The sequence below is a fragment of the Benincasa hispida genome, chromosome 3, assembly GCF_027475165.1.
Source record: "Benincasa hispida cultivar pf3 chromosome 3, pf3_genome.v1.1, whole genome shotgun sequence".
Taxonomy (NCBI): domain Eukaryota; kingdom Viridiplantae; phylum Streptophyta; class Magnoliopsida; order Cucurbitales; family Cucurbitaceae; genus Benincasa; species Benincasa hispida.
In genome coordinates this window covers 71044563-71063198 of record NC_143480.1, presented here as the reverse complement: position 1 = coordinate 71063198, position 18636 = coordinate 71044563, and the positions used below count along the sequence as shown (strand labels likewise).

The following is an 18636-nucleotide window of genomic DNA, read 5'->3' as shown; positions in this document are numbered from 1 at the left end:
AAACTTCGTATAAACCTTTCCATTTTAGTTGCTACCCCTTCGGGCATAAGAAAGATAGCCAAATAGTAGGTTGGGAGGTTTGAAAGGACTGAGGTACGAAAGGTGGCTCTTCCACCCCTAGATAGATTGAATCTTCTCCATTTGTCGAGTTTGCCTTGTACTTTATCTAGGACCGGCTGCCAAAAGGAGGCTCTTTTTGGATAACCCCCTAGAGGCAACCCTAGATAAAGGAAGGGGAGGTGGTCAGCCGACACATTTAAAGAGGCTGCTGCATTATAGAGCTCACTATCATCCACATTAATGCCGTAGATTGCTGATTTATCCTAATTTACTTTCTGCCCTGAACACCATTCAAATAGCTCCACTGTATGCTTAAGTTTTTTCAGCATAGTGCTGTCATGTTTGCAAAACAATAAGGTATCATCCGCAAATTGAAGTATGGAGACTTGGACTTGCTCTTTGCCAACTAAAAACCCTTCAATGATGCCAGAATGATTGAGTTTGGAGATTAATGCACTCAACACTTCGCTGACTAGAAGATAAAGGAAAGGGGAGAGAGGATCACCTTGTCTAAGCCCTCTTGAAGCAGCCACTCTTCCCCTTGGTCTCCTGTTAATGAAGACCGAGTAAAGTGGGTTTTTGATACATCCCAAGATCCATTCTATCCATTTCTGATTGAAGTACTTGGCCCAAAGCACTTTTTCTAAAAAATCCCAATCAACTCGGTCGAAAGCTTTTTCCATATCAAGTTTAAGTATCCAACCCTTCTTTTTTGTTCTATACTCTTCCACTACTTCATTGGCTATAAGTATGAGATCCAAAATTTGCCTTCCTTATATGAAAGCACTATGGGATGGAGCAATGATGTCGGACATGACCCCTTTTAGTCTCTCGGCTAACACCTTAGCAATGACTTTGTAGATTAAAGAGGTTAAACTAATGGGTCTATAATCACTTACTATGATGGCTACTTTCTTCTTTTGAATTAAGCAAATGAAATTCTCTCTTATACACGCATTGATCTTGCCATTCTTGTAGAAGTCATTAAAGGTATCTTGGAAGCTTGACTTGAGCATAGGCCAAAACTTTAGCAAAAATTCAGAAGTGAAGCCATCGGGGCCTGGGGCTTTGTTTTTGCCAAGGGATTTTATAGCTGAGAGAATTTCTGTGGCTGAAAAATTGCTTTGCAGTAGAAGATTCTGATTTGAGCTTACACAAGGCCAATCTAGGTTTAAAGGAAGGTGCCTCTGCCCTGGAGTTTTTAGGTAAAGGTTGCTGTAATAGTTGAGTATTAGGTTTTCAATTTCTGCACTCGACTTTGTTGGGATCCCTTGTTCATCAACTAGCTCATTTATAAAGTTTCTCCTCTTTTTTGTTGCTAAGAATCTGTGGAAGAAGCATGTATTCTCATCTCCCTGCTTAAGCCAGTTTAGTTTACTTTTCTGCAATAGATTAATTTCTTCCAACCTGTATAAAGCCATTAGTTCTGATTTTAAGGAGGACCAAGCTGCATAATCAGTGCTGGACAGTGGGGAATTTTCTGCAAGTGTACCCCAATTTTCTATTTCTGCTAACAACCTCTCCTCTTTCTGTTTTGACTCTTCCTTATTGCTGACATGCCACTGTTTTACTGCTGTTTTCACATCTTTTAGTTTCTGATTTAATACAAAACCAGCCCAACCATGTGCTTTGCTGTCAAACCATGCTTTCTCTATAATTTGGATGCAATCTTTGTTGAGTAGTCAGCTATTGCAAAATCTGAACGGTGAAGGACCCCAACTAAAAGATCCGACTTCTAATAAAATTGAATAGTGGTCTGAAAAAATCCGGGCTTGTCTATTGGTTCTAGAATTTTCAAATAATTCATCCCAACCCTTTGATATGAAGAAGCGGTCTAGTAGGGAACTTGAAACAATGGTGCCTTCCCTTGACCATGTAAACTTCCCATTATTCAACCGTACTTCTATAAGTTTTGCTTGCTCAATGAACTTATTAAACTTTCTCATGCCTTTAGTGCTTTTACCCAGGGGAAATCTTTCGTGTGCCCATCTTGTGATATTAAAATCGCCACCTATACACCATGCATCTTCACAATAAGCTACCAAGAATAGAAGTTCTTCCCACACAAACTTTCTTTCTTTATAATCGGTTGGCCCATATACATTAGTAACCCAACAAGTCTTTTTGCAATTAGTGTTGCACTTAATTGAGAGAGAGTAACCGCCTTTAAGGGTTTCTATTACTGAAATTAGGCTTGTGTCCCACATTGTTAACAGCCCACCCGAAGCACCAAAAGATTCAACAAATTTCCAATCAACTTCTTTAGAACTCCATAAAGATTTAATGAAGCTTGCATCAAAATTTTCTTTCTTGGATTCTTGAATTAACACAATTGAAGGGTTAATTTTCTTTAAGAATCGTTTAAGGGCCAATCTTTTATTAATGTCTTTTGAGTCCTCTAGTGTTCCATGAAATAATCTTCATCTTTTCGAGATCAAATACAATTTCAACCAAATGTTAGTCCAGTAACAAGCTGCATTCAGTGACTAAGCTCAGAAGGTGTGGTGGGAGGTCAGAAGGGGCTGGATTAAGGGCTGGAAGGGCAGGGTTGGAGAGAATATTCTCGGCAGCAGGTTCCTCCCCTGTTTGAAACAGGGTATTTAGGTCAGCAAGTATGGTTTCTTCTAGAATTGACTCATTTTGAACTTTTGAAGTGCTAGGCCAATCAATTTCCTCTGAACCGATGTTAAAGGGAGAGTCAGGGGGGCAGTCTCTTTCACTGGTTGAATGAAGTTTAGGGGGGAAATGGGGTTTTCTTTTGGTGGTGGTCTAGACGGGGGAAGTGAAGATGAATTAACTGACCTGTTCTTAAGAGACTGTTTAGGAGAAGTCTCTTGGGGTTGGGGGGAGGCTAAGCTGAGGGTGAGTCCGAGGCTTTTGGGATGCTCCCTTAAATGCTTTCTTCTGATAAAGTGTTTGGGAAAGGTTTTGAAGAGGCATGAGGGGTGGCGAACTCTGGTTGGCCTTTTCTGGTTTGTTTTGCTAGGTCTAAGGGCAGGTTTTATGTTTAGGGGAGGGAGAGGCGGCTTGGGGAAAGCAGAAACAGTGGAGGAAGGTGCTTTGCTAGGGCAGGGGAGAACAGGGTAAGGCAGGGGCCAGCTGTTTGGTGGAAGGGGGGGGCAGGGAGGACGGCTGGTCTGGAAAAACAGGGGAGGGCAGAGGAGAGTAGTTGAGACAGAGAGCAGGGAAAAAGGAGAACTGATGAGGGGCTTTGGTTTCGGGCTTGGCTATGGCTTGCTCGGTCAAGGAAGAGGCCGGACGAAGCACTTCATTACAGGGGATGCAAAGTTTTGCTTTCTTTTTTCTTTTTGGCAATGGTGGCTTTTCAACTTCATTCTCTTTCATCTTAATGGCAGTAGAATAATTAACTGTTATTTGTGGGACACGAGGGGTCTTTTCTGCAACATTAAATAAGTCGGGGCTTTTTAAATTCCTTAGATGTATTTTCAAAAAGTTGCGGCTGCAAGGGTTTCTCAATTGCCTGAGATATGAGGCAATCTTTTTCAAAAGGCTGTAAAAGTGGGGACTTTTCAGCTTCCATAATTAATTGAGTATCTTTGGCAGCCTTAATAAAATAGCAAGCTGGCTGTTCGTTTGCCCTTATTTCTCCCGCATTGATGGATGAGGTCTGAGGCTTTTCAACTTCCTTTATTACTCCCGGATTGAAGGAGGAATTTAGAGGCTTTTGGATTGCTTTCAACTTTTCTGATTTTACACTTGGGCTTCGCGAGAACTTAGGTTTAGAATTATTTGCCAATAGGAAGGACCAATTGGATAAATCAATTTCTTCAACTTGGGATGAGGCATCTTCATCCTTTAAAGCATCATGGACCCGAATTAGATCAATTGGGTTGGAAAATTCTTTAAGCAAGACTTTAGTGGGTAGTTTTGAAAGCTGATGACAACAAGTAATATCACCAAAATGTAAGTAGAAACTTCCATGAATTTCATCCTTAACTTCAATAGTGGCTGGCATAAAACCACATAAATTCCTCTTGACTTGAAGTTTTGCTTCTAAACAATTGATAAGATTAAGAGTTTTTGAAGCAATAGCAATTAATTCACCAAAATAAGCCCCAATTGCTTCAAAAGTTTTCCTACACCAATAATCTAAGGGGAGGTTTTTGATTGTGATCCAGCCCTCATAACCTTGCATTACTGAGGGCCTTCCATGACTGTTTGGATTCCATTTTTCCAGATGAAGATGAAAAGGGCCGACCTTAGTCCATTTACCCTTAATTGGTAATTTTTCGTTGATATTACCTTGGCTTAGTTTGATGAGTGCTTTGTCTGCAAACAGAGGATTAATGATGACATTGGTGCCTAAACACTTGCTTAATTCTACCGCAATCTCCTTCCAACCGTATGATGCCATTGGTCTTGAGATAATCCAAAGGTTACTAAAATTCTCAGACAAGACCTCGTCATTCTTCTTCAACCAAACAGCAGGGGTGCTCTGTTTCTTCATAGGTGGAGGAGAGGAAGGTGGGAGGGCAGATTTCACACATGGGGTGGAGCAGGGTTGTTATGGCCGGCGGTTGGACAAAGCTTAGTAGAGGGAAAGGATGATGAAGTACTGACCTGGAGAGCAGGGGATTTTTTGAAGTGTTGGATGCAACGATCGATCATCTCCTTGAAGTCTTGCCGGCCTGCCTTTTCATTGCCAAACGGGATGTGGATATTCCTTCTTCCTCCCGTGATTGGCGAAACAACAAATTCAACAAACCAATTCTCCTTTGCACGAAATTTGGCAAGCCTCATGAAGCTTTGATCAACTCTTTCCTTTAGAAGGAAAAACTCAAAGGTGGAACCATTCAAAAGCCTTCGAAAACTCTCAAGAAGCCAAGTAGCTGAGGTTAGGGAGAGAAGAATGGACTGTCTTTTTTTTATGTCTTTTAAAAGGAAGTTCGTTCCTTCTTGTTCCAATAGGAAGGGGTGATCAAGGATACGGCAAGAGAGTGAAACCATGGCTGAAAAACAGGGCAGAAACAGAGTAAGGGAGGGATGAAAGAGTCTGAAGGAAGGTTGGAGGGAGATGGGTGAGGGGGATGGTCAGACGGAGGGAGGATTAGGGAGGGCATGGTGAGGTCCGGTGAGGTGGTCGGTAGGGGGGGTATGGGGAGATGGAGGAAAGGAGGAGAGAGGGGAGAACATTTTTACCTTTTTACTCCTTTTTTGAACTCTCATTAAAATGTTGTTTTTGGTTAAAAAAGAATATGTAAAATCTGGAAGGTTGTATGCATACGAATCCTTCTGACTGACTGTTCCTCTTTGGTTTCTAGTAAAAGAATACATTAATGATTATTTGGATGAATGCATTCCTATAGATATATATGTATATATAGTTGTATGCGTAGGAATTCTTTTGACTGACGGTTCCTCTTTGGTTTCTAGTAAAGGAATACATTAATGATTATTTGGATGAATGCATTCATATATATATATATATCTAGTTGTATGCGTGGGAATCCTTCTGACTGACTGTTCCTCTTTGGTTTCTAGTAAAGGAATACATTAATGATTATTTGGATGAATGCATTCCTATATATATATAAGACACCCTTTAGGGGCTCTTTGGTTTAAGGTTTTATAGATGCCTGGGAATAAGAGATGCTTGGGAATAGGATGTCTAGGAATCAAAGATGATTGTGTTAGGTTGTGCATGAGAAATCCTATTAGAATTTTATAAACAACAATTATATTTGTATTTAATTCATGACATTAAGGATGACAGGCTTATATAATTGTAATAGATTAATTAATTAAAAAAATAAAAACATTCAATATATTGATAAAAGTTAATTAATTAAGAATCAATAATAATTTTAATTATAAATATTTGAAAATTGAATAATTTATAATTGAAATTAACCAATTAATATATTAAATGAACATTGTATTAATTATAATCTAATGTTTAATCATGTTCATAATTAATTAAGTTCAACATTAGTAATTTTAATTATAATTAAATAATATAAGAAAATATATTTTAATAAACAATATATTATATAAAAAGTGAAAAATGAGATAAAAATGTGATATGTTAATAAAGAATATTAATAAAGAGTACTAGAAAAGTTTTATATCTTTATAAGTAAAGATCAAATTAAAATTAATCTCAATAAATAATTGCTTGATTATAAAAAAAATAAAAAACGAATTATTATTATTGAAAATAAATTTTGTACTAATTAACTAAATATATTCAAGATATTGTTAGCGAATTCATGAATTGTTAATGTTAAAATGTAATTGCATTCATTAAATAAATTTTTGTTGTAAAAATAAGTTAAGTAAATATTTTAATATATTATTATTGATTTATTAAAATAAATATTTATATTAATTTTGTTAAATTAGTATCAATTAATTAAGTAAATAACTATATTCAAAATGAAATTATATATAAAATGAAAAAAAAAAACAGATGGAGAAGAGAAAAGAGAAAACCCACAGTTTGGAAGGAAATATTGTCTGTGGGAAAGGGGATGCCATAGAATAGCTTATTCCTAGGCAAAATGTTGAAAACTGTGAAACGAACATGAGATTTGTATGCCTGTGTCAATTCCCATGCAGAAAACCCTCTAACCAAACAATCTATTAGAAGATGAAGTCATTGAAATAACAGAAAAATGTGTGTGCATTACTTTTTTTAGAAATGTTAACATAATACCCTTTTTTTAATCCTTTCCAACCTTGTTAAATGACCAAGTTGCTGCTTGAGTCCATTTTGGATCTTGCCAAGTTCTCTTCCCTTTTGATTGCTATATCCCTCAGTTCTTGTTTTATTTTATTTTATTTATTGTCATCCTCTTCTTTTAGGTATGAAGAGAACTGCTTCAGTGGCAAATGGTAGGGGCGAGAAAGATACAATTGCTAGTTTGCTGGCTTCATTGATGGAAGTAGTGCGAACAACAGTAGCCTGTGAATGTGTCTATGTTCGAGCCATGGTGATTAAGGCCTTGATATGGATGCAAAGTCCCCATGATTCATTTGATGAACTTGAATCCATTATTGCATCAGAGCTTTCTGACCCAGCCTGGCCAGCAGGACTATTAAATGATATTTTGCTTACTTTGCATGCTCGATTTAAGGTATGTTTTGTATATAAAAGATATTCTGTTTATGTTTGGGCTTTGACTTTTTGTTTTTCACTTTTAATGACACTGGTTTTATTCTTATCTTTGGTTTAACACTTATAAATTTAGTTTAATCTATTATCACTTTGCAATGTGAAGAAGAGTGAAAGCAGTCTTTGAGTACTACGTATGATTTGTGTATTTATAATCCTTCCAGTAATGCATATGCACTCATGCTTGTTTTTAGGCAACCCCTGATATGGCTGTCACTCTTCTTCAAATCGCTCGAGTTTTTGCGACTAAAGTTCCTGGGAAGATTGATGCGGATGTTTTGCAACTACTATGGAAAGTAAGTGATTATTCATTTCTCCAAATTTCATATTTGAAATTTATTGTGTTTTAAGTTGTCCAAAACATATTTGTAGTTCTGTTAAACAACACTGTTTGTATGATCGTCAACAAACTGAATGGTAAAACTAAACTTCTAAGTTCTAACCAGTAAAAAGAGAGTTGAGCTATTATTGTAAAAGATACCAATGGTCTTTATCATTATGACTTTGTTCAGTTAAAAGTAAAATATGTTTAACTGACAACCGGTAGAATGTGACCATTTCGGTTGGAATGGATCCCTAATCAGTCAAACTGAACCTACTCATTATGATTCGGTGTAGCTTAATTTGTTGTTTGGTTTACCCAGAATGCATAAGATTGTGGCTGAAATCCTCGTGTTCTATTCCAACCTTTGTGGTAACAAAGTCTCTCACCCTTTCACCTTTGATGGCCCTGCTTGGAAGACTCTAAGCAATCAGGATTCTTTGTCCTTGGAAGTCCCGTTTGCCGAAAAAGAGATTCACGATGTTGTTTTTGATTTGGGCAATCTGAAGTCTCTAGTAGGCGTGTTCCAAGATTTTTTTAATAATGCCTAAATGGTATGGTAGAGGAATTTTACAAAAAAATCTTGGAAAATTCTGAAATCTGACTTAGTAGGCGTGTTCCAAGATTTTTTTAATAATGCTATTGTTAACAAGCGTTGCAACGAAACATATATGTCTTATTCCAAAGAAGAAAAACGCTTCTTGAGTAAGTGACTTCAGACCAATCAGTTTGTTTACCTCTCTCTATAAGATCATTTCTAAGGTGCTTGCTACACGGCTTAAGAAAGTGCTCCCCTCCATTATGTATGAGTCTCTGGCAGCCTTTGTGGAGGGGAGGCAGATTCTTAGTGCTATTTTGACAGCTTTTGAGTCCTTAGAGGAGTGTCAAGTGACTAGGGAACAGAGGTGCCCTTTTGAAACTTGACCTTGAGAAGGCTTATGATAAAGTTGATTGGACTTTCCTTGACACGATCTTGAAACTGAAGGGGTTTGGTAGGAGATGGTGGAGTGGATTTGGGGTTGTCTTTCTATGGCCAGTTTCTCCATTATTGTTAATGGAAGACCTCGAGGTAAAATCTTTGCTAAAAGGGGTTCGCGTCAGAGAGACCCTCTCACTCCTTTTCTTTTCATGATTGTGGAGGATGCCTTGAGTTTTCTTATTCAGTATTGCAATGAGAGGAGGAGTATAAAAGGCTTCTCTTTTAGTAACTTGAACGTTGAGCTAACGCATCTCTAGGATGCAGACGACCCTTTTCTCTTTTGCTCATGGGAAGATGGCAACCTTGAGGCGTGGTGGATTGTTGTAAACTTGTTTCTGTTGGGTTTGGGGCTTTCTCTTAATGTTGCTAAAACCTCCATAATTGGAATTAACCTTGACAGGGAGGAGGTGAATCGATACACTACTAATTCAGTTGCAAAGTTGATACTCTTCCTTTCACTTATTTGGGCTTCCCTATTGGTGGGACTCACAGTGCGAAGGAAGCTTAGAGAAATCTTGAGGAGCGGTTTAAATTGAAAGTGCACGAATGGAGAGGAATCTCTCTCTCAGGGTGGTAGGTTAACTCTTGCTCATTCGGTTCTCAATAGTCTCCCTTGTTATTTTTTCTCTTATGCTAGCCTCGGTCAAAGTTATAAATATCCTGGAAAAGATCATTAGAGACTTTGTTTGGAAAGGAGGTCCTTGTAACCCTACATTCCACCTTGTCAACTGGAACTCTACCTCCCTTCCCACTGTTTATGGTGGCCTTGGTATCGGGTCTCTTCGTCCGAAAAAAAAAAACATTGCTCTTCTCATGGAATGGCTCTGATGCTTTTGTCATGAAGAGGATGCTCTCCAGAGGCACATTATTGTGGCTATTTAAGGCTTGGATCCTTCTGGTTGGGTTACAAACATGCCTAAAAGGGGAAGAAATTCAAGGCAGTGGGCGAGAATTCTTAAGCATAAAGATTTGTTTTTCAAATTCAGAGACTTCATCATGGGTGATGGGAGAGCTATTCGGTTCTGGAAGGACAGTTGGTGTGATGATCAGCCTTTGGCACAGAAATTCCTTAACATCTTTTCCCTCTCCTTGAAAAAGGATGCCGTTGTGGCGGATTGTTGGAAACTTAGAATTCTACGCGTCAGTCCTGGACTTTGGGCCTTAGAAGGAGCATCCTCGATAGAGAGATGGATGATTTGATCGCTATTTTGGAACTTCTGAACTCTTGGGCTCCTCAGAGTGGTCGTGAATTGTGATAGCCTTAAGTAGAAGTTAGAGGCCTCTGGCAAGTTCACTACAAAGTCCACCTTTTTTAACATCGCGAAGAGCACCTCCTCCTTCACTTTTCTTTTGGTGAAAATTGTTTGAAAGCTTAAAATTCCAAAGAAGGTGAAGTTCTTCCTTTGGTCTCTTGCTTATAGAAGCCAAAAACTTCAAAAGAAGCTCCAACAATCCTCCCTCAGTCCTTCTATCTGCTGTCTCTGTATGAAAAGTGAAGAGTCCCTTGATCACTTGTTTTTGCATTGTGACTTTACCTCTTAAGGGGTGGTCCCTCCTGTTTAGAACCTTGATTGCTGCCTCCTAAACAAAATTGACGATTGGATGATTGATGGGCTCAATACTAGAGCCTTTGGTGTTAGAGGGAAGATCCTTTGGAGATGTGCTTCTAGATCCCTTTTGTGGTGCATTTGGAGAAAGGAATAGTGGAACTTTTGAAGATAAGTTTGTTTCGTTTGGTTCTTTTTGGACTGTTGTTTAGCATACAACTTCTTGGTGGTGCACAAATTACACCAAATTCCTTTTATAATTACATCTACAGCCTTTCTATGATTTTTAACAATTGGAAGGTTCACTAGCTCTTTCGGGGGGAGGGGGGGTGTTGTTGTCTCAACCCCTGCCCTTGTGTTGTTCTCTTTTGTTCTTTGAATGTATGTTTCTGTTTCTTATTAAAAAAGACATTTCTCTTTGGGTTTCGGTTTTGAAGACTTTTTGTAATTATACTCTAGCTAACGTTACTCCTAGTTGGAGGCCATTCTTTAGTGGGGCTTTTTTGAATGCTCTTGTATTCTTTCATTCTTTTTCAATGAAATCAGTTACTTCTATACAAGAATAAGGAAAAAAAATCTAGGTTTATTTTTTTAAAAAATTATTTATTTATATTTATTTATTTTGAAATGGAAACAAGACTTTCATTTATGAAATGAAAAGAGACTAATGCTTGACTTACCATGGTGGCTAATTAGCCAGTCACACATCGGCTAAGCAGCTGTATGTTCTGTGTGAATGGTCAGTAAGCCACCTAGAGCAACGTTGTTTGACAGCCGTTATAGTGAAGGTAGATCGTGTAGTTTCACTTTAAGGCTGTCAAAGTACATGTCTCAAACCATGTAGACTAATGCTTGACTTACTATGAGACTTAATAAGCACAGGAAAATAGAAGTCAATCTACATTAATAAGGTAATACTGTGTATTACAAAAAGAATTGTGTAAAGAACTCCACATGAATGCAGTAAACTGTACATTTTAGTTAAAAGAATTGTAATAGACTTATCTGAGATCACCCACATGAAAAGCTTCGTTTTCTTTTTCTTAAAAAAACATCCCTCTATTCCTCTCGTTCCATAAAGATCACAAGGGGGCCTTGCTCCTGTTTCACCACATGTTTTGGAGGACACCAAGCTAGACCAAAAAGATTCAAAATAAAGGCCCATAGTGAAAGAAAAGGTGGTCACGGCTTTCAGAACTCCTATTACAAAGCACACATGTTGGGGGGAGAGGGAAGGTTCTGAATTGGAACCTTCTTTGGATTCTGTCCATGATGTTAAGGCTACCACGAGCAGACACCATATAAGAAGAATTTGACTTCCATGACCAAGAGGTCACAATGAAATTTTGTGATAAAAAGCTCTTGCCATCACTCATGATTTTGTGTACTGTAATTAAAATGATCCTGCAGGGATTGATAGACAATATTTGTGATTTGCTTATGTTATATTTATATCAAACCTGGGAGAAAGCTTGTTGTTTTGCTCATTAGAGAACTGTTGAAGCAGCAATTTAAGTTGGTTGCGATAAACTTGGAATGGGGGATTTCGACCTACTGGAATTTGGGGTAGGTGTGATGTTGAACTTTCAATTCCGTGCAGCTGTTGGCTCAATTTCCTAGGCTCTGCAAATGGTTTCTTAAATTGGTTTGAAATCTGTTTTAGATGGGATCACCATCTGACTTTTCAGTTTCTAGTTTTGGTTTATAGTCAGTATTGGTAAGCTCTGATCAAGTCAGTTTTAATTGGGTATCTAGTCTTTTAGGCTTCAGGTTTTCTAGAGAGTATTATTTTAGAACTCTAGACGCTGAAGAAGTCTCCTTTCCAAGGAAAATGGAAAAAAAAAAAAAAAGAAAAAGAAGAAAAGAAAAAGGCACTAAGGACACTAAAGGTTAGGGGTGTTCAAAAAACCCGATGACTCGAAAAAACAGATCAACCAAACCCAACCCATGCGGTTTGAATTGGGTTATCAACTCATTTGGGTTGGGTTGGGTTCAAATAAATGAAAATTTTATGGGTTGGGTTAGTTTATGGGTTCACCTAATATAACCCAAACCAACCCGAACCAACCTGAATTTATTATTAACTTTAAAATATATTCTTTTATTACTTATAATACAATTATTTATATATATATTGATTTTAATTTTATTTAATTCCAATATTTTTTGAATAATTTATTCTTCAACACTTTAGAAAGAAAATTTTCACTATATAAATTGAAATTGAGTTGTTAATCTTAATTCACTATATGAAAACAATTAAATTAGATTTCTTTTTATAACAAAATTTTAAATAAATAACCTGATTAACCCGAATCAACCCAACCCAAATCTTTCATGGTTGGGTTGGGTTGGGTTGGGTTCATTTTTTAATAAGGGTTATTTGGGTTGAAAAAATTTATAACCCGAACAATTGGGTTCGGTCTAAAAAGTCTTTCAAACCAATCCAATCCATGAACATCCCTACTAAAGGTAAATACAGTCCGTTGCTGGTAACAGTTCCAGTGATTCTTAGGACATTGCAAGGCTTCTTTGCTTCTATGTTGGTGCTTCCTGTCGAAAGAAATTTGTAACTAGTGTATTTGTATTCCTATTCATACTGCTTGGGACACCTTTTTCTGTAAGCTTCTTGGCTGCTAGGGGCGTGGCTCTATCTTCACTTTTTTTCTTTTTGAACTAAAAATGAAACTTTTTATTGAAAAAATGAAGTGACTTAGGCTCAAAATCACAAACTCCACAGGGGATTGGGAGAAAGAAAATATGGATCATAATATGAGTAATCATGACAAAGCTGAGATCCAAAACAAAACAAAAGACGCAAGATAACCAAATGCAGACAAAAGGCAATTAATCTGAAGTATGCTTGAGATCAACAGTCTATTGTCCTCTTTTATTCTGTTGTTTTTCAATAATAGATTACATAAGAGGAAAAAGTGAGGCATTTTGTTATTCCATTTACAGACGTGCCTCGTTGGAGCTGGTCCTGACTGGAAGCACACAGCTTTGGAAGCTGTAACCCTAGTTCTAGATCTTCCTCCACCGCAACCTGGCTCTATGACCTCCATTACTTCAGTAGACCGTGTTGCAGCTTCTGATCCTAAGTCAGCACTGGCTTTACAGAGATTGGTGCAAGCTGCAGTAAGCATCTTCTTTTAACATTCCTATTCTGTTTTTGTATTGTACTTGGTTTTTATTAATTAGAATGCTATAAATATATTGCTTTTATGTTGATTTAATCCCTACAGGTGTGGTTTCTTGGAGAGAATGCAAATTATGCTGCATCTGAGTATGCTTGGGAATCAGCAACCCCTCCGGGTACAGCATTGATGATGTTAGATGCAGACAAAATGGTTGCTGCTGCTGGCTCTCGCAATCCTACATTGGCTGGTGCATTAACTCGTCTTCAGAGGAGTGCCTTCAGTGGAAGCTGGGAGGTATTGATCTCCTCAATTGGTTATCTACCAACCTCTGTCATCAACATTTCTACAATACTGGCAGATTTAATAAACATGACTTAATCCCCTCCATCTCAGTGGAACATTACTGCACAACTATATTGAGGGGGGAAGTTGGCCACAAGTTGAACATGTTTTTACGGCACAAATTAATATTTTATTAAATCTGTTATGCTTCATATGACCAAATTAATATTTTATTAAATCTGTTATTTGATTTTATATTAAACTTCTTTGGATGATTCAGATACGTCTAGTTGCTGCTCAAGCTCTTACTACAGTGGCAATCAGGTCCGGTGAGCCATATAGGCTTCAGATTTATGACTTCTTACATTCTTTAGCCCAAGGTGGTCTACAGTCTCAATTTTCAGAGATGCATCTTAGCAATGGTGAAGATCAAGGGGCCAGTGGTACTGGCCTTGGAGTTTTAATAAGCCCAATGATAAAGGTGCTTGATGAAATGTATCGAGCTCAAGATGATTTGATTAAGTATAAGCTCAAACTCTTCCCTCCTGTCTTTTCTCAAACTCTTTCTTTAAATTTCTCATTTTTATCATGAGCACTGTTGATTTTTTCCTGCACAAACAGAGATATTCGCTACCATGACAATGCTAAAAAAGAATGGACGGATGAGGAGCTCAAGAAGCTATATGAGACCCATGAAAGGTTGTTGGATCTTGTTTCACTATTTTGTTACGTTCCTAGAGCAAAGTACCTACCTCTGGGGCCAATAAGGTGATTTTTTCCCACTCATTTCGTGTTTCCATTATCATCCTTTTATTTAAAATTAACCAATATCATATACAGATATGTCTTAAAGTTTCTTCTTCGACCAAGGTTTTTTATGTTGTTAAGAAAACTTTCATTTTTCTTCATATTCGTTTACTCCGTGGCATTCTACTTCTCCTTATTCATACTACTTAGGAACCTAAGACCAATCATTTGCAGAGTACACTTTTTTTTCTTCATTTGGATCAGTTTACCTTTATTTTATTTTTTTCTAGTTCGTTAATACAAACAATTTTCTTAATGTTGTCTTGTCTCCCCATATCTGTTTTTTATTTTATTTTTTTATTAGTATTCTGTCCTATGCACAATAATCCATTACTGAATCAACTTTTTCTCGCTAGGTGTGTACTTGACGGAGGGATTTTATGGTTTTATTTGGATGGCCAAAGGATTTAGAAAAAAATGAATGAGAAAGTGAGATGGAGATTTAGGAAAATAGATTTCAAAATTTATTTTTGATTGTGTTAATTGGGATTGTATGGTTTTGTTTTGACAGGCTAGTGATTTAGTAGGGAAGTTGGAAAATTTTCATATTCATTGTTATCTTTCCCAATTCTTTATAGCAAAAGGTGATACATTTTGTGGACATCAGATCTCACCTTAGCATCTGCATAACTTATGAAATGTGATAAAACATTCTGGAAGATTAGCTGATTATGCACATGAGAAAATAACCCGACGCATTAATCTAAAACATGCAACAAAATGATCTAATAATTTGATGATTATTTTGTTGGTTGAAAATTAATTTTTTACTTAAAATGAAATAAGTAAATGATATGTAGTTATGCTGTATATGTCTAAGGTTTATTTTTGGCTCTTTTTTTTAAATTCATTTAAACGAATTAACATGTCAACTTCGACTCTTTTTTAATACATAGGGAAAGAAAGGAGCAGCATTTGTCCTGTTTATTACCCACATCAAATTTTATTATTTCTAAACTTGATTTAATTTCAAATTGTCAGTGCAAAGCTGATTGACATCTATCGGACACAACATAATATAAGTGCATCAACTGGTTTGAGTGATCCAGCTGTTGCTACTGGCATTTCTGATCTTATTTATGAATCAAAACCAGCAACCAATGAGCCAGATGCTCTTGATGACGACCTAGTGAATGCTTGGGCAGCAAATCTTGGTGATGATGGACTGTTGGGAAGCAGTGCACCAGCAATGAGTAGAGTACGTCTTTTAGAGTGCTAGTGAAATTTTTTCCTACTGCTTCATACTCCAACATATCTCAACTTGTCTTTGCTTGTTTCTCTGAGTTCTATATTAACTTCGAGTTGAGGGGTTGGGATGCTTCTGTTAATTGTCAAGATTTTCTTATCTTCATCATTTACCCCTCATTGAATGCTTTTGGGCAATCCTCCATTTATGTTTTTCTTGCATCAGATGCTAAACATTTTGATTTAGGCATAGGTTTAAGGTTAAATTTGTTTAGTTTCTTGTAAAAGAAATATTGATAATAAAAAACATTGCATGCTCCACAGACCTCTAGTAATAATTAACGTACAGATTCCTACCATTGAACGTCTATTAGTAATAATTTCATGAAATTAAATGCTTTGTTGAAGCTGTAAGCATGCTTTGAATTGCTAATTAAGATAAAACTAGGGTTTGCCCCCTAATTTTTTTAAAGAATATATTTGAAGGTACTTGTTCAAGTCTGCGCAAATGTTTTTGTTCTAATTGGCCTTTTGTTCTCCATTAAGAGAGATTTATCTCACTTTTACTTTCCTTTAGGTCAATGAATTTCTTGCTGGAGCTGGAACTGATGCTCCTGATGTTGATGAAGAAAATATCATCTCGAGGCCGTCAGTTAGTTATGATGACATGTGGGCAAAGACTCTTTTAGAGACTTCTGAACTAGAGGTATGATAGTTACTTCTCCATATAGTAGGTAGCGTTCAGTATGGCGAGTGTTGGACTGGCAGTACGTGGCTATGTTTGATTTTGTATTCTTTTGAATTTCAGGAAGATGATGCACGGTCCTCTGGGACATCCTCTCCTGAGTCAACAGGCTCGGTTGAAACTTCCATATCTTCTCACTTTGGTGGAATGAGCTATCCTTCATTGTTTAGTTCACGACCTTCCTATGGTGGCACCCAAACTTCGGTATGACAAACAATAAAAGTTTCTTGCGAGACATGAAATTTGGAACTGGAAGTTTTGTTTTTCGTGGAAAAATGAAACTAATATTAAGTGGATCACATCACAATTAGTCCTTTCTTGTTTTGCAGTCTGGGATATGAGTATTTTATCTGATTATTACGATACGAAAGCAAGTTTTCTTAAAAAGTTTTGATTATAAATGATTATAGGATTCTACATGAGATATAAATTGTGACTAGGTTTTTTCAATTGTCTGGAAGAGCCCATCAATTATTAACTTAAATTTTACGTTCCTCAATTTGACTTGGCATGTTTCTGCATTTTGCTTTAGAATTCAGTTTTTAACTTGTTGCATTGTTGCTATTTATTTATTTTTTCATTTGTGATGCATGATAATAACTTCCAGGAAAGATCAGGAGCGAGCAGGTTTAGCAATCCATCAATACACGAGGGTTTTAATTCTCCGGTTAGATATTCATTTCTTGTCTTTTGTACTTCTCTGTTAAATAGTCTCGCTTATAATCGAACTCTTCATGCTTCTCAGATCAGGGAAGATCCCCCTCCTTACTCACCTCCTCATATGCAACGGTACGAATCATTTGAAAACCCCTTAGCAGGGCGTGGTTCTCAGAGTTTTGGATCTCAAGAAGAACGTTCCTCTTCTGGAAATCCACAACGAGGATCTGCTCTCTATGACTTCACTGCTGGTGGTGATGATGAGGTAACCTGCTCTTTATGATCCTTTTATAGTTTCTTTTTGCTTTTCCATTTTTCTCGATGGAAGGATATGAGGAGGTGCAACGGGTGACGATAGTTGGGAGGAAACCCGAGTGACTCCCAAGCAATTAATTTTGATGTTATAATACTAAACGGCCTAAGTTGATTTTCATTATTTTTATACTTTTTTGCTATTTTATTGGTGTCACCAGCTGTTAAAATTCATGAAGATGTAAGAAATACTAATTAGACGGGTGAATTTGATTTTCATTATTTTCATACTTTTTTATTATTTTATCGGTGTTACTTTTTTTTCCTTTCCCTTTTATTGGATTCATACTTTTTCCATGAAAGTTAGTCGCCTCGTTTAAATGTCACTCACCCATTCTGATATCTGCTGATTTCCTTGACTAAGCGTTTTTATATTAACTTGTTTCTTGCCTTGCAGTTAAGTTTAACAGCTGGTGAAGAAGTTGATATTGAGTACGAAGTAGATGGCTGGTTTTATGTGAGTATAACGAAATAGAACTTGTAGTTTATTTTATTTTAGTCTACCTGAAGGCAACAATGTTAATGGAACTAATGTACTGTCATAACTATTACAGGTTAAAAAGAAACGGCCCGGGAGGGATGGGAAAATGGCAGGGCTCGTCCCCGTCCTTTACGTTAATCAATCTTGATTCTTGTGGTGTTAAATCTGTGACCAGTAAGTTTGATTATAGCCACCTTTCCATATCATGACATAACTTGCGAGTTCTTCAGCGGGGCCATCACGATATATCTACTTTTGTAGCTGGATACTGCAAATGGGTTGTTCATTAAGTTTGTTGCATCCATATGATGTGTGCTTTGTCATTCATAATTTTGTTTTTGGGATGAATATGATAGTCTTGGCCAACCATGATCATGTTCTTGAAACAGCGAGAAACTGCCTTTTGGCTTGATGGATGCGATGTATTAGTGTTCGTGTATGTATTTTATTATAGCCATTACATTTGTTCTAATGAGAAGCCCTTTTAGATTGATTTTTAGAGATGTTTACGCTTATTATGTTTTATTTTTCTTTATTTAATTTAGTTGCAATAGTCGCAGTTGCAAATATAGCAAATAAGCCTAAAGTATTAATAAATATAGCACAATGGAAAAGAATTTACGGTATAACAATATTTAGATCCAACTCTCGATTAATTAACTAATTGTAATGTCTCAGGTCCAGGATTCGACACTTGATGGCTCTGGTATTCTCTTGTGTTTTCTGTGACTTGGCTATGTCGTTCTTATGTGCCTTGAAGTCCCCACAAACCAACACTAGTCATTTCAGCATGTTTTGTCTTCACTCACAAGCATCCTAAAAAATATCCCAGGAGGTCAACCAACATAGAATTGTTGCTCCAAGCTAAACACACTTAACTTTGAAGTTCCTATGATTGAGTCACCGAAAAGGAAGGTGCACTTTGTTGGTATAGATAGTGACTTTTAATTCTTTTTAAGTTTTTCTTAACCATACTTTCATATT

The 18636-nt window shown here is 36.9% G+C and overlaps 1 protein-coding gene across 1 annotated transcript in view; it reads left to right on the top strand.

The window, feature by feature from the left end:
* LOC120072865 (SH3 domain-containing protein) overlaps positions 1–18153 on the top strand; it is a 43884-nt gene extending 25731 nt beyond the window's left edge. Inside the window, exons 15-27 of the mRNA XM_039025390.2 lie at positions 6886–7157; positions 7390–7491; positions 13005–13181; positions 13289–13477; positions 13746–13987; positions 14087–14233; positions 15254–15470; positions 16035–16163; positions 16266–16406; positions 16810–16869; positions 16948–17124; positions 17569–17628; positions 17726–18153. Of these exons, the coding sequence (XP_038881318.2) occupies positions 6886–7157; positions 7390–7491; positions 13005–13181; positions 13289–13477; positions 13746–13987; positions 14087–14233; positions 15254–15470; positions 16035–16163; positions 16266–16406; positions 16810–16869; positions 16948–17124; positions 17569–17628; positions 17726–17800 (1988 nt within the window). The 3' untranslated portion in view covers positions 17801–18153. The remainder of the gene's footprint in view (positions 1–6885; positions 7158–7389; positions 7492–13004; positions 13182–13288; positions 13478–13745; positions 13988–14086; positions 14234–15253; positions 15471–16034; positions 16164–16265; positions 16407–16809; positions 16870–16947; positions 17125–17568; positions 17629–17725) is intronic.
* Positions 18154–18636: the final 483 nt, after the last annotated feature.